This window comes from Callorhinchus milii, unplaced genomic scaffold (assembly GCF_018977255.1).
Source record: "Callorhinchus milii isolate IMCB2004 unplaced genomic scaffold, IMCB_Cmil_1.0 Scaffold1, whole genome shotgun sequence".
NCBI lineage: Eukaryota > Metazoa > Chordata > Chondrichthyes > Chimaeriformes > Callorhinchidae > Callorhinchus > Callorhinchus milii.
The window spans coordinates 71,073,621-71,090,265 of NW_024704742.1; the positions used below are offsets into that span (position 1 = coordinate 71,073,621).

The 16,645-nt window shown below is 43.7% G+C and overlaps 1 protein-coding gene across 1 annotated transcript; it reads right to left on the reverse strand.

The window, feature by feature from the left end:
- Positions 1 to 11,303: 11,303 nt before the first annotated feature.
- On the reverse strand, positions 11,304 to 15,394 carry lbx2 (ladybird homeobox 2). The gene is made up of 2 exons (XM_042343237.1): positions 15,049 to 15,394; positions 11,304 to 11,828 (listed from the first exon to the last, which is right to left on the reverse strand). The coding sequence occupies exons 1-2, from the start codon at positions 15,392 to 15,394 to the stop codon at positions 11,365 to 11,367; spliced, it is 810 nt and encodes a 269-aa protein (XP_042199171.1). The 3' UTR covers positions 11,304 to 11,364.
- Between the last annotated feature and the right edge of the window lie 1,251 nt (positions 15,395 to 16,645).

The following is a 16,645-nucleotide window of genomic DNA, read 5'->3' on the forward strand; positions in this document are numbered from 1 at the left end:
CATTCTCTCACTCCTTGTTTCTCACTCTCTATCGCTCCTTGTCTCTCACTCTGTATCGCTCCTTGTCTCAAACTCTCTATCACTCTCTGCCTTTCACACGCTATCACTCCTTGTCTCTCACTCTCTATCACTCCTTGTCTCTCACTCTCTGCCTCTCACATGCTATCACTCCTTGTCTCTCATTCTCTATCACTCCATGCCTCTCACTCTCTATCAGTCTCTATCTATCACCCAGTGTCCTTCACCCTCTGTCTATTACACTCTATGTGAGTGAAAAACCTCAGTACACAGAGAAAGAGGCCATTCACTTCTTGGCTGTTTGTAGAATTTTGCTGTGTGCAAACTGGCTAATTTGTTTGTATTCAAATACATGGTCATTAACTCCCTATGAACACTCTCAGACACATCAATGTTATCACTGCTCGATCAAACCAAGAGTGATTTTCCGATGACTTGTATGTGAGTTTACATCAGTGCATACAGCACAGCGTATATGCGTGTGTACATAATAATCCTTTCATTTGATGTAACGCTTTATCATATCTTTGAGACGTCCCAAAGCGCTTCACAGCTTTTTGTGTCAAGTGAGTATTTTGTGAGAAACACGGCAGCCAATTGCACACAGCAGTGTCCCACAAACAGTCATGGATTTTTTTTAGAGGGATTATTATCCCCAGAAAAGCAAGCCGCCAATTGACTAACAACTGGGTTCCTACTAACTGCTAGATAAACAGAGGCGTGTGGAGTAAGGGAACTTGCACAATATTTTGCCCTGCCCGGGAATCGAATGCAGGTCCTCTCGTTTGCGAGGCGAGTGCTCTAATACTGAACTGCAGGACTCCACATTGTACACATTCACGTATACCAGTGTATGTGAATGTACACAAAATAATAATAGTAATCCTTGCATTTGATTTAGCACCTTATCACATCATCAAGACATCTCAAAGCCCTTCAAGGGATATATTGTAAAGCGGATTGACAGTGTATTTTGTGGGCAAAATACAACAGCCAATTGTGCACAGCAGTGTCCCACAAACAGTCATGGAGTGAGTGACTAATTTTATTTGGGAGATTGTTGGCCAAGACACCAGGAGACAGAAACTCCCTTTGTAAGTAATCCCAAAATTCTGGGTTGTTTTAAATTGACCAAAGAAAATTGCAAGGACTCATAAAATTGTTAATTGACAAAAGCTGACTATATGATGCAAATGCATTAAAGTGGCCAAGGACAATGGAAAACGAGTGGATGAATGTTTACAGACAAAGTTTCAAAATCATTATTGATAAGGTTCTCTCCATGGGCAGTTGCATTAGTTACACAATCAATGTTAAAAATAATTAAGAAATACACTATAATCAACATAGATCAATGCATGTTAACAAATCAATTCCTCCATCAAAGACACTGTATTGATCTGAACAATCTCTTGCAGTGAACTTTACCAACCCGTTGTAAGCATTCATTTGATTTGAACGTATAACCTTGACATGTTTAACCTTACTAATCTTTTATTAAATTTTACTATTTAAAAAGAAATTTGTGTCACAAATTTATTCAAATAGCTCCATGGGATCTTTAACATTCTCTGGAACAGGCGGATGGATCCTCAGTTTAACCTCTCACCCGAAGGATGGCACCTCCGACAATGCAACACCCACCCGCAGCGCTGCATTGGAGCATCAGCTTAGATGATGTGATTCCAACTCCTGACCCACAACCTTCTGACCCAGAGGAGAGAGTGCTTCTGAGACAGGCTGACACGAGTGTGTATGGCAGTGTAATTGTGAGTATGTATGTGGGTGTGTACACGAGAGAGTACTGCAGTGTGTATAGGAGTGTATGTGTATGCACAAAGCTCATTTGAATTCACTGTCAGGCCTGCAGTGTTGCAGCAGGACCTGTAGGTGGCGCTGTTGTCTGACTGTCCTGTTTCACTCTGATCACACACACTGGATGGTCAATGTGGCGAGATTGGGCGGGATAACGCCCAATTGGGCGGCTTTCTGTTGTACTGTGTGTGAAAAAACAGCTTTGGGACATGTCTGACTTTCAAAAAAATTAATTTAAACCTGGTAAACGTGTCCCACCCCACCCCACACACACACACCCTTGAAGACGTTTTCCTAGAGTTTTAAAAACCGTACTCTAAGTTGGCCACTTTGCTCCCAGAGGAAACAAAGTGTAATATTGGGCTACTTTTGGGCTAGTGTATGGTTGACTTTTGAGCTACAAACATACAGTATTTTAATCCCTCCACCTGTTGCTGAGCAAAATCACCCTTTCAGGGGCCTGAAATTCCTCCTGGTCTTAGTCTATCAGAACATTTCATTTTCAAATTTCACACGGAGCAGAATTGTGACAAAATGTTAAATTCAGTCTTCATTGGGAACTGTTTTTGTTATTAAGAACTGTAAAATCTCTTCCAAATTACACCAGGATTTAACTATTTTCCTTCCATGACCCAATAATGTTGTATGTTTGTGAGCGCGTGTGAGTTTCTATGAGTGTGTATTTGTGAGTGTGTGTGTTAGTGTGTATGAGCGCTCTGAGAACCTACTCTGCATGGAGAGCACTATATAAGTGCAAATTGTTGTTGTTATGAGTGTGTGTTTGTGAGTGTTGTGTGTGTGTGTGTTTGTGTGTGTAACCTCTCCCTCTGTTTTCCTGATGTTAATTAAATTGACACTTTTGAGTCACTGACGCACCGAACAGTGGATATAGTTTCTCCCTATTTACATTGTCAAACATTCCCCGTAACTCAATATGTGTCTGTGCCTGTTTTTTTTGGTCAGCCGGGTGTCTGATAAATGCAGAAACCCATCCCCATGCTTAACAGTATCCAAACCAAACTGAGTATTCCATACATCCCACTTACACATGGAAATCCCAGAGACAGATTGTTGGAATGGAATGAGTGCTCTCTCCCTGGAGGGACACATCCTGATCCCCTAATTCCTGAGAGTATTAGACGTAGGTTGGCAAGAGCCAAGGCTTGGGATATCATCCCAACCTGAAAGGCGTTATAAAAAAATGCAATTTGTTGTCGGTGTTGTTGTTGAGGCAAGGCTTGGGAACCCCAGAGTGTGCGTAGTGCGTACCCACCCCACCTCCTTCCCCCAACCCCACCACCGCCCAAGGAGGATAGTCACTAGTTGGTTATTTGACATCCAGCAAGTGTGGGTTTGAGCCCTCACTAGGTGGATGATAGGCATCAAGGACTCCTTGCGAGCTTCCTGTTCGGCAACACAGCATGAAATAATAAAAATAATAATTGTTGCATTTGATATATCACGTCTTTGAGACGTCTCAAAGCGCTTCACAGAATGTACTGTAAAATGAATTGACTGTATACTTTGTGGGTGAAACGAGGCAGCCAATTGAGCACAGCAGTGTCCCACAGACAGTCATGGATTGACTGTTTGTGGGACATTATTATCATTATTTTTTATGAATTATTACCCCTGGATAAACGATCCACAAATCGACTAACAACCGGGTTCCTACTTGCTGCTAGTTAAACACAGGTATGTGGAGTAAGGAAACTTACCCAACGTTTCGCTTTGCCCAGAAATCGAACCCAGCTCCTCTCGCTTGCGAGACAAGTGCCCTAATCACTAAGCTACAGGACTCTATAATCCGTGAGAGTGTCAGTATGTTTGTGTGTATGTGGCTGTAATGGTGTCTCTTTGTGGGTGACGGTCTATGTAGGATCTATTTTTATGTCTATGTGTCTGAGTGTTTGTCTGGATCTGTGTGTGTAAGTGTATGTATCTCTATGTGTATATCTGTGCTTAGTGAGATATCTGTTGTGTGTGTGGGTGTCTGTCTGTGTGTGTGTCTATGTGTGTGTCTGTGTGAGCGTCCATGTGCGAATCTGTCCATGTGTGTCTGTTTGTCACTGTTTGTATGTTTCTGTCTGGGTGTGTTTGTGTGCCTGACTATATAGGTGTGTTTCTATGTGTATGTGTGTGTTTGACTGTGTCTGGGTGTGTATCTGTATGTGTGTCTGTATGCGTAGGGTAGCGCGGATGTACAGTCCACATTAAACAGGTATCAACAAGTGACTCACAATGTATCTGTTTCATTGCTCTCCTAGTCTCAGGTTTCACTTTCCTGCTGAAGAACATTCAGCATTCACAGCCAAGGGACAAGGGACTCCCAGATACCAGGGCTGGCAGGAGGTCTATTTTACGCCATTTCTTAAATAAGAAATTCAGACATCCATGGGTTAGACTCACAGGATCATTGCTCTGATGTGCTCTAGTTGGAAGCGGGAGACGGTGAATGAAATATCCTTAATAATCCTTGCATTTGATATTGCGCCTCATCAAGTCGTTGGGACGTCTCAAAGCACTTCACAGAATATACTGTAAACTGTATGTTTTAGAAGGTGCCCTCGAGTCGGAGTGAAGCAAGTGACTTGGTTTTAGCTGCTCTCGCCCAACTCAGATTTCTTAATTATCTGTCAAGAAACTCCCCTCTCTCCCCCTCCCCAGTTGTACAATATTCACAATTGTCCCATTTAGACTCCAACACACTTCCAAACTCACACAGTGGCATGCACAGAACATGGACGTCTCAAACGTCCTTATAATAATAATCCTTGCATTTGATATAGCACTTTTCAAGTCTTCAAGACGTCTCAAAGCGCTTCACAGAATAGACTGCAAAGTGAATTGACTGTAAAGTCAACAAGACCGAGGCTCTCCTGATTGGCTCCCGTCAACACCTCCACACCTCAGGCGCTGACAGCATCACCATCCATGGTTGCACACTCCACCTCACTGAGCCAGTCCGAAACCTTGGGGTCTAGTTTGACCCCCAACTATCCTTTCTACCCACATCCATGCTATGTCCCGCTCTGCCTTCCCCCACCTCTGCAACATCGCCCGGCTCTACCACTATCTCACACCGCAGGCCCCTAAAATCCTCATACACGCCTTCGTTACATCGAGGTTTAACTATGCAAACTCCTTGCTTGTAGGCCTCCCCAACTCCTCTCTCCACAGGCTGCAGATCATCCAGAACTCTGCAGCCCAGCTCCTCTCCCGCACTAGACTCCGTGACCCTATCACCCCCATCCTCACCCTCACTCCACTGGCTTCCCATCAACACAGAGGACACAATTCAAGATCTTGGTCCTCACCTTCAAAGCTCTCCATGGTCTTGCTTCCCCCTACCTCTGCCACTTCCTAACCCACTACCATCCTGTCCGTTCCCTCCATTCAGCGGGCTCCGGCCTGCTTCACTTCTCCCGCCTCGCTCACACCCCATTGGCGGGCGGGCTTTCTGCCACTCTGCCCCCACTCTCTGGAACTCCATCCCACAGTCCCTCCGCCTCGCCCCCTCCCTTGCTTCCTTCATGACCCATCTCAAGACCCTCCTCTTCGACCGTGCTTTTGATCACCCTGCTTCCCCCCATGCCCTCCGCCCTTCCTGATCCCAACCCCCAGCTCAGGTCTGAAACTCTGTCTGTTCAGCATTTCCCAATGTGAAAGGCGCTCTACAAATGTAATTTTGTTGTTGTTGTTGTATATTTGTGGGCAAAACGCGGCAGCCAATTGCACACAGCATTGCCCCACAAACAGTCACAGATTGATCGATCAATTTATTTTACGGATTATTACCCCTGCGGAAAGCGATCCATCAATCGACTAACAACTGGGTTCCCACTTACTGCTAGATAAACCGAGGTGTGTGGAGTAAGGAAACTTGCCAACGGTTTCACCCCACCCGGAAATCAATTTTTTTTAAACGTAGATAAGGAAAAGTGATGGTTAAAAACAGGGATCTGAATAGTCATACAAAAAAGTTGAAAGCGAAACTAATAACAATTATCATTATTAATTATTATTATTACATGATAATCATTGCATTTTAAATTGTGCCTTATCACATCACTAAAGCATCTCACAGGATGTTTTGGTGACATTTCGCCAACTCAAAGTGCTTCACAGGATTTTACCGTGAAGTGTGGTGACCGTGTCTGTAGACAAACCGGGTAATCAGTCAATTTGTGCACAGCACATATACCACAAGCAGCCGTGAAGTGAGTGATTGATCTTAATGGGGGGGAAGACGGGGGGGAATTGATGGCATAAACTAAATAAAATAATACAAAAGAGGTCAAAAAGTTAAAAATGTATGTTTTAAATAAAAATATCACAATGTAATATTTGTGGTGTTTTACGATGCTTGTTAATGAATGCAAACAGATGTGAAGACAGGAACCAAGGAAACCATTCAGCACGTTGCTGTGCCAGTTTATCAGGTACTGGCAGGGATTATAATAATAATCCTTACATTTGGTATCTGTTAAACACCATTTTGCTGTGTTCACCCACAAAATACAGTCACTACATTGTTTATACTACGGAGTCCCGTAGCATAGTGGTTAGCGTGCGAAACCTTAGGCAAGTTTCCTTACTTCACACTCCTGTGTTTTCACCTAGCAATAAGTAGGAACCAGGTTATGAGTTGATTGGCGGATCGCTTTCTGTGGGTAATAATCCCTCAAAAAAATGCGTTCATACAATCCACAACTGTTTGTGAGACACTGCTGTGTGCAATTGGCTGCTGCGTTTCGCCCACAAAATACACAGTGAATCCACTTTACAATATATTCTGTGAAGTGCTTTGAGACGTCTCAACAACGTGATAAGGAGCCAAATAAAATGCAAAGATTATTATTATATATTATATACATTTTAATCCCCTGTATCTTTCAATAATCTTGGCATTTGATATAGCATGGTTCACAGAAAATATTGTAAAGTAGTTGACTGTGTATTTTGTGGGCGAAATGCAGCAGCTGATAGCACACAGCAGTGTCCCACAAACAGTAATGGAATCAAGTGACCAATTTTTTATTTTGCTATGTTGATCCACAAACCACATAGTTACTATGTTTCACAGGAAATCCCGTGAAGCACTTTGACGTGATAAAGCGGTGTATCGAATGGAAGGATTATTATTGTTGTATAAACATCCTATTAGATTCTGCCTTTGGGAACTTTAAGACTGGGCTGGGAAATCCACTCACACCACACCCAAAGTGAATTTCTCACTCCTAACCACCCTGACTCTAATATTCTCAAACACTCCAAAAAAACTTTTATCCCATAAAGTTTCAAAAGCTAATGCGCAACACCATGTGTGCATGTATGTGTTGAGGGGGAATTAAAATCTGTGTACACACTGGTTCCCCCAACCCAGTTTAATAGTTGGGCGATTTTCGCTTTATATTTAAGGAGACACGAGTTTAATGTAAAAGCAAGAGGTTTCATGGGGCTCGTTAACTGTTATATAAGCAGTGGAACAAAATGACTAAATGCCTTCAGAGGCATGGCGAGGGGAGAGACAGAGAAAGACAGAGAGACAGAGAGAAAGTGAGTGAGAATTAACTCATTTCCATACAGCCGAATGGAGATATATTCATTACAACTAGAGACAGTCTATTACTATTCATGTGTGTGTGTAGATATATATTGTTTTGAACCCCAGTTAGTACAAACAGATAAGAACAGATGCTAGTCAGTTGGGTGGAAGGGGTGGGGGGGTGGGGGGGGCGGGGATGGTATGTTAGTGTAAGAACACAAAAAAGGGTTAAAACAGAGGGAGGGGGTTAGGTGGGCGGCCAAACCCATCCATCACATTGACTTGCATTGTGATGAGGGGTTAACAAAACCATATGGTTGGGAGAGACTGAGTCAGATTTTGTTTTACACATATTTTTCAAACCACTTTGGGTTATCCTGCTCTCTCCCACTCTCTCTCTCTCTCACACATTGCCTGTCACATTTTTTTTCCCAGTAAATAATATCAAATACAAGGCTGTAATAATAATCCTTGCGTTTGATTACAGTGCCTTATCACGTCTTCCAGACGTTTCAAAGCGCTTCATAAAATATACTGTAAAGTGAATTGACTGTATATTTTGTGGACAAAAAGTGTCAGCCAAATGCACACAGCAGTATCCCACAAGCAGTCGTGGATTGAGTGACCAACTTTTTAAAAAAATAATACTACTGTAGCAACTGTAGTATTTTTGTTAGTATTTTTAATGTATATATATATATATAATGTGTTTCTCAGGGAGGGATGGAGAGAGGGAGTTATGTCTATTTTCTCCCACCCTCAAATTTTTTTGCCAAAAAATCTTTCTTCTGACTTGTCAAAATATATGCAATCAAGCTTTACCATTTTGAACTCAACAAACAAAAAGACCGTAGATAAATTATTTTCATCTCTTGAGTAATTAATCTGAAATATTTAGCCTGTCAGAAATTGCTACTTTCCTGTAAAACACGCACACACAGACATAAATCATACTTTGTTTCATTCCATACACTTTTCAATCTGTTGTTTATTTATTTGGTTGTTGTTGTTGCTTTTATGTTTTAGCCCTCAACCCGCCCCCAAAAAATATTATCTTGAGAAATATATTTGAGGGAGAAATTCCACTCGGGTCTAAATTGACTTTTTGAACGCATTGGGGGGAGATTGCAGAAAGAAAAAATGGTCTAAGACCCAGAGGATTTCTTAAAGACTCTGAAACCCTGCGTTAAATATAATGTATTATAAAAATATTATGCATTTTGGAAGCCAGGTAGAATTTATCCCATAGTAATGTTACAGAAAATAATATAAGACTAAAACGCTTGTTCTGTTCTTGTCTTATCTTTGAGACATCTCAACGATGGAATAAGGCGCTATATCAAATGCAAGGATTATTATTATTTTTATCATTATTAATAATAATAAAAATAATATTGTCTTGAGTGTAACAGTGCCTGGCTAGAAGGTTTAAATAGCAGATTGGGCAATTAATGAAACGTAGTTTTTCTGTTTTTATATATATATATAAAGTACAAAATTGGTTTACTAGTATTTATTTCCTTGGGTTCTTTTATTCAAAATATATACACAACCATAACGACTTTAATGTGCCAGAAATGCAAACCTCTCAAATTACTGGTGTGATTGTTCTAACTGCAACGCTTTATCTAATCGTTACTAACGAAAAGTGTAAACTGGATCCTCGTGTCTTCATAAAAAAATTATTTTGTAAGAGTTGGAGGAGGGGTGAGGGATAGGGAGATAAGTAAGAAATAAAAATGTGCACCGATTATTAAACAACAGATCCAATCGAATTTTCTTTCTTTAAAAAAAGCACCCCCTCATTTTCTCCTCCACACATAGTGATCCATTTCACACAAATAAATACTGTATTGTCGCTCTTTTTTCTCTCTAATAAACTGAATGTTATATGATACATAACGACATTGCCAACGCTGTAGTAACAGCCTTGTAAATAGCAGCTTTCATATAAAGTGTAGGTCGATTGTTAGTCTATTCTCTCCTTATCCCCCCACCCCACCCCACCTCTCTCTCTTTCTTTCTATCTTTCTATCTTTGCTTTTCTTTCTCCCTCTGTTTTTCTCTATCTATCTCTCTTCCCTTTCTCTCTCTGGTTTGCTTCTGTCTCTGTCTCTGTCTTTTTCTTTTTTCCTCTCTCACCTTCTCTCTGTTTTGCTTCTCCCTCTCGTTTCCATTTTTTTTCTCTCTTTTCCTTTTCTCTCTGTTTTGCTTAATCTCTCTTTCTCTCTTTTGCTTTTCTCTCTCTCTGTTGTGCCTTTCTCTCCCTCTTTCTACCTTTGCCCTCTCTCTCTGTTTTCCCCTTCTCTCTCTCTCTCTCTTTCTACCTTTTCTCTCTCTCTCTCTACCTTCTCTCTCTACCTTTTCTTTCTCTCCCTGTTTTGCTTTCTCTCTCTCTGTTTCCTTTTCTCTCTTTTTCGAAAGATAGCAAATCAACATCGGATTTTTTTGGTTAGAAACAAAATATCACGGGGTGGGGGGGGGAAGGGGGGAGGGGGGGGGTGGAAGGGGTGCAGGAAGGAGGAAGGGGAGAAATACACATCTAATATCCATGTATACCAAATTGCACAAAATCCTGTCCACGACAATAAACAAAACAAAATAGAAACGAAACATTGTGAAAGACCAAGAGCCACAGCCACAACCAGAGCCAGAGCCAGAGCCACAGCCACAGCCACAGCCACAGCCAGAGCCAGAGCCACAGCCACAGCCAGAGCCAGAGCCAGAGCCAGAGCCACAGCCAGAGCCAGAGCCAGAGCCAGAGCCACAGCCAGAGCCACAGCCAGAGCCAGAGCCACAGCCAGAGCCACAGCCAGAGCCAGAGCCAGAGCCAGAGCCAGAGCCACAGCCAGAGCCAGAGCCAGAGCCAGAGAGCCAGAGCCAGAGGCCAGAGCCAGAGCCAGAGAGCCAGAGCCACAGCCAGAGCCACAGCCAGAGCCAGAGCCAGAGCCAGAGCCACAGCCACAGCCAGAGCCAGAGCCAGAGCCAGAGCCAGAGCCACAGCCAGAGCCACAGCCACAGCCACAGCCACAGCCACAGCCACAGCCACAGCCAGAGCCAGAGCCAGAGCCACAGCCACAGCCAGAGCCAGAGCCAGAGCCAGAGCCAGAGCCAGAGGCCAGAGCCAGAGCCAGAGGCCAGAGGCCAGAGCCACAGCCACAGCCACAGCCAGAGCCAGAGCCACAGCCACAGCCAGAGCCAGAGCCAGAGCCAGAGGCCAGAGCCAGAGCCAGAGCCAGAGGCCAGAGCCAGAGCCAGAGCCAGAGCCAGAGCCAGGGCCAGGGTCAGCCTCACACACACTGTGAGCCCTGGCTGTCTGGCTGTCCCTGTGTGTTACACTGTGATGGTAACTGATGACAACTCCTTTGGTTTAGTTGGAAGTCAGTTTGCGGGCAGTCGCTGGTGAAAGATTAGCGAATTACGCATTTTCCCCCCGAAAGACGCAATTTGTCCTTTCGCAGATTGTTTTAGTTATTTCTCTCTTTCTCTCCTCTCTCTCTCTCTCTCTCTCTCTGTGTGTATATATGTCCTCTTTCTGCCTTTCTCTCTCCTTTTCTCCTTTTCTGTCTCATCTTTCTCTGTCTGTCTGTCTGTCTCTCTATCTGCCTCTCTTTCTCCCTTTCTGTCTTTCTCTTTCTCTCTCTCTCTCTCTCTCTGCGGTAACGCGATTCAGTATATCAGTCCAAAAAAAATCATTGAATTTATTTTTCTTCCTTTTTCTCGTTCTGTCTCTTTCTTTCTCCATTTCTCTTTTTCCAGAACTTTTATCAGTTCCCGTTTTTTTTGTGTGTGTGTGTGTGTGGGTGGGGGGGAAAAAAACCCCGGCAAGTTCCTATTGTACCCCCTTTTTTTTTTGTCTGATTAAAAAAAAACGGTTTATCCTCTCAATTTGAGTTGGAAAGAAAATGTTCTTTTTTTAAAAAAAAAAAGTCTTGTCCCTTTTCTCTCTCTTTTCTGTCTCTCCCTCTCTCCTGGAGGCCCAATCAATCGTCCACCTCGATCTCCTCATCCTCTGAAAACTCATCCGTGGTGGGATCCCTGGAGGAGAGTGGGGAGTGGGACAGAGAGTCCAACCCTTGTGTTGGGGACAGTTTGGGGGAAGAGTTTCCCAACTCCCTTTTGGACGACGCCAAGTTCTGAAAATCTTCCATTTGCACCAGTTTCTCCAGCTGTTGAGGTGGTAACTTTTTTAGCGACTCAACATCAGCTTTCATCTCCTCCAGGTCCCTCTTGAGCTTGGCCCGTCTGTTTTGGAACCAGGTTATCACCTGGGCGTTAGTGAGTCCCAACTGCAGGGCTATCTGGTCTCTATCAGCCGGAGACAGGTACTTCTGATACAGGAATCTCTTCTCCAGCTCATATATCTGATGGTTGGTGAAAGCGGTGCGCGATTTCCTTCGCTTTTTGGAGGTTTGTCTTTGGCCGAAAGCGTTCAGATGATCTCGACCTTATTTTTTTTAGGTTTTTTTTCGGGGGGGGGGGTGGGTTGGGGGGGTGGGGGGGGGGGAGGGGGGGAGGGAGAGAGAGAGGAGGAAAGAAGGAAGAGAGATTTTAATAAGGAAAACGATTACATATCAGTCTCTCTCTCTCTCTGTCTCTCTCTCACACACACAAACCGTAGCGAATAAAGCGTGTTTTATGTTTATAAAGATGATAACATCGAATGTAATTCTATTTAGAGGGGACATGGTTGAGGTTAAGGTTTACGCGATCTACTCTCTCTCTCTCCCCCCACACCCCCCCCCCCACACACACATATTCTCCCCCCCCCCCCCCCATCTATCTTTTCCCCCCTCTCTCTATCTATCGCCTCCCTCTCTCTTTCCCTCTCTCCCTAAGGCAAAATTCCCATCCCCAAACGGTTGGCGCGATTATTTGCAATGTGGTGTGTGTGAGAGACTGAACGTCACATTATTACATACAAATGCGAATATTTCACGGCTTCGGGTGGGGTGGAAATGCAATGTTTCGTTAACCGATTCGATGTGAGACTCAGTTGATGCAATGAGACGATCCTCACATCGAATCGTGTTGCGGAACATCGCTTTTTGTTTGCTGTGCCCCTGGCCCTCTCCAGCACAGACTCAAATTACCAGAACCTTACAGTTAGGACTTGTTTTTAGAGTCGGTTTTAAAATCGCCGATTCGCACAAGGAGGGCCCTGATAGACACAGAACATATTCCTCTCTGTCAAACACACAGTGGGTTTGTGTCCGTGTGTGTAGTTAAACCATTATCTTATCAGCGCCTCTCCTCTCTCGTCCCAACTTCTCGACTTGTACATTTGAGTTCACACATTTGCATCTTACATTGACTTGAGGTTCAAAGGCATGTCTGTGTGTGTCTGTCTGTGTGTGTCTGTGTGTGTGTGTCTGTGTGTGTGTCTGTCTGTGTGTGTGTGTCTGTGTGTGTGTGTCTGTGTGTGTGTCTGTGTGTGTGTCTGTGTGTGTGTCTGTCTCCCTGTGTATGTGTGTGTGTCTGTGTGTGTGTGTGTGTGTCTGTCTGTGTGTGTCTGTGTCTGTGCGCCTCCCTTGTCTGTGTGTCTGTCTCTCTGTGTCTACATGTATGTGCCTGTGTGTGTGTGTGTGTGTGTTATGTGTGTGTTGTGTGAGTCTCCTTGTGTGTGTATGTCTCACTGTGTCTGTGTGAGTGTGTGTCTCTCTATCTATATATGTGTCTGTGTGTCTTTTTCTGTGTGTGTGTGTGTGTGTGTGTCCCTCATTCATTCCTTAAAGCAAACAAAAACAAGCTTCATCCCCACTCAAACCCAAACTCAACTATTCAATTCTGCCCTCGACAGCCAAATGGAGAGAAAATTAGAATATAAAATCATAAAATCGCACGTTATGCCTCCCCAAAAAACCGTATAAATTGCCTCCTCCGAAAAACAATACAGAGTTATCCTATATCCCCTGATATCGCAAGATAGTTAAAGTCTCTGGTAGTAAAATGCTCTGGCACATGTGTTTGCTGTTAAGTGCAGTCATGGGTATAAAGGTTTATACACTATGCGCTGGTTTGATAAAGCTTTTTTTCTCTCTCTCTCTCTGTCCTCACACTTACTTTAGGCTCGACTATACCCTCTGTGTTTTGCTTTGGGTCTTGTGATTATTTTGGGGGACTCCGTACTGCTTTGAGACGAATAGAGTTTAAGGTGGGAGAGAGTGTGAGTGTGAATGTGTGTGTGTGTGTGGGGAGGGGGTGAGATAGGAGAGAGGGGGAACTCAGGATTGGGTTTGGTTTGCACCTTGGAAAATAGAGAGAGAGAGACACACAGACACACACACACACACAGGGAGAGAGAGAGAGAAAGAGGGGGAGGGAGGCAGACGTACAGTTAATGCGTTCAATTGGTGACTCCTTTGACCATTTGTCTGCACACTAAACCCGGGAAATTGGAGTGATTAATTGTCGGCCTTTAGCTCCATTTGGTGTTAATATTTAAATTGCAAAAAAAAACAGTTAAAATAGACAATTTAAACACACACACACAAACCTGCACACACACACCCTGACACACGCAAATTCTCTCTTGCACAAAACACACACCTAACTCCACCGAATAAAGATCACAGCTTTTTTTTTCACAAGTAAAGTTCGTTATTAAGAATGCATCAAATAATACTGTCATTTAATGTTGTTTTATTGCCGGTTATTCAGCACTGTTAACTGGCTTCATAACGGTGTTATTTTTTTTAGAAAAAAACGCGGATTTGTCTTATTCGTATTAAACAAATCTTAAACATTAGTCGTAGGGACATCGACGCGATGGTGGATCGTGAGTCAATTAAAATAGTTTCAATAGATTAAGAAATAATTTGAAAAGACACATACACACACACACATATTTACACATACACACACATACATTGCAAATGAAACTCAATAACAATATTTCGGTTTTGGTCAGAGAGATTGTGCGGGTTTTATGTATAAATAATATAATATTGTGTATAATAATAACACAGTACTAATATAATATAATATATATATATACTGTATGTTTATTAATATGTATAATCCCACAATAACAGATTGCCTGAGAAACACAAGGCGAGCGAAATAAAAGTGAAGGCGTTTAAAACACGCATTTACTTGAGAGTTTCTGGGAGTGAACAACTTTATCAATAAAAAAAATTGCGGGCAACGAAATTTAAAATATTTGCCCCTCACACAACACATCTATACCACAATTTGCTATTGATTCATTATTATTAGAGGATAATCAATAAATAACTATGCCTTCCGATTATTAGGATTATTTTGGGATACAACTAATAAATCTTCTAATTATTATTGGCTAATAATAATAGCAATCATAAATAAAGCTTCTAATTATTATCAGGGGAATCAACAATATTTTTAAAGAAGTAATGACATCTTTTAATTATTATTTTGGGGATAAAATAAAAATAAAATACATACACTGTGTACCTTCTAATTATTATTATTTTGGGGATACGAAAAACACTGAAGACATAGACTGCAACTTTTAATTATTATTATTATTATGTTTGGATCAAGAAATAATAAGGAAACGCTGTAAACATATCTTCTAATTATCAGCATAATTTGCGGATAAATAAATATACCTTTCTAATCATTATTACTACGGTATTTTGTGGGGGGGATAAAAAAAATAATATCAAATAAATCGAAATAAATACCTTCAGCCGCTTGAATCACACTGACTTCCAGGCCTTTGAAGGTTTTGCTGGCGAGTTCCTCCAGGGCGCAGAGCGGGGAGGTCTGAGCGGGCAGTCCGCCCCGAGGCAGCCCTGAGGCGGACACTTTGTCAGCGGCAGCCGCTGCCCTCCCCACACCCCCTCCTCCTCCCCCTCCGCAGCCCGAGAGCGGGGACTTCCTCAGCGATGGTTTGCTCAGAATATCGGCGATGCTGAAGGGGGTGAGCGGTTTGTTGGAGTTGGCGGGCGGTGGGAAGCCATCCAGAGGGCTCAGCCTCCTCTCCTCCCCCCCCGGCGCCACCCCGCAGCCCGGCTTCAGCACCTCCATCGGCCCGGGAATTGGGTTAATATCGTTCCTCTCCTTTTCCAGAAAGTTTTTTTTTTTTTGGGGGGGGGGGGGGGGTGTGGGGGTGGGGGGGTTCGGGTGGGGGGTGGGGGGTGTGGGGGGGGAAGTTTTTTTTCTGGACAAAAATAGGAGGGCAAAAGGGAGAGGGGGGAAAATGCAAAAGCCGTGGGTTTTAGTTCTGGTTTTCAATCGCTTTCAACCTCTTTTTTTTTCTCTCTCTGGGAGAGGGGAGAGAGAGGGAGAGGAGAGGGAGAGGGGAGAGAGAGGGAGAGGGAGAGAGAGGGAGAGGGAGAGGTGCCTCTGGGAGCTGTGTGGCTCCGTTCGCTTTTTAACGCATGGGATTGGGGAAATGCGCTCGTTCGCTCGTAGGCACCAGGCGATGCGGAGCGGGTGAAGGGGGAGAGCGACCGAAAAGGGGAGGTGAGATGGAGAGAGAGAGAGAGAGAGAGAGGGGGGAGAGAGGGAGAGAGGGGGTGGGAAGCGCTATTGATCACAGGTTGGAAGATATCTCTCTCTTTCTCACACTCACACACTCACTCTCTCACTCACTTAGTCTCTCTCTCTCTCTCTCTTCCAACCCAATTAGCAGCTGTGTCCAGGGAGGGAGAGAGCGAGGGAGTGGGGGGTGGGGAGGGGGGGGGGGTGGGTGGGTGGTGGGGAGAGAGAGAAAAAAAAAAGACCCCCCACTTTCTTAAATCCCACACAAAAGCGAAAGGAGGCTAAAACCCGACCAGGGGAATGGTCAGTGATCTTCCTTCCATTGCTGAGAGAGGCTATGAGTTGTGACCAGTTCAGATGTCTTAGAGAGAGTTGCGGTTTAGAGGAATTATTTGGGTGAGGGGAGGGGAGGGGGGATTGAGGAATGGGAGGAGTTTGGAGACAATTTGACCAAATTGTCCCCCCCCCCACCCCCACTCCCCACTCCCTGTCTCTCTCTCCCCCAACGCATTTGCTATCTTCTGTTTTCATCCCAAATAAAGTGTGTGTTTGGGGGAGGGCTGCAATGAGAAACTATTGCTTTTTTTCGATATATGTGTGTGGGGGGGGGGGGGGGCTGTGTGTGTGTGTGTGGGGGGGGGGGGGGGGGGTAGCGAGAGAAGGAGAGAGCGAGAGAGAGGAAGAAAGAGAAAGATTTATTTATTTTCCACTCAGCAAAGGGAAGGACCATATAGTACGAGTAATATAATAATATATTGTGTATTATGTTGTTATATTGTACATTACTATAAAATA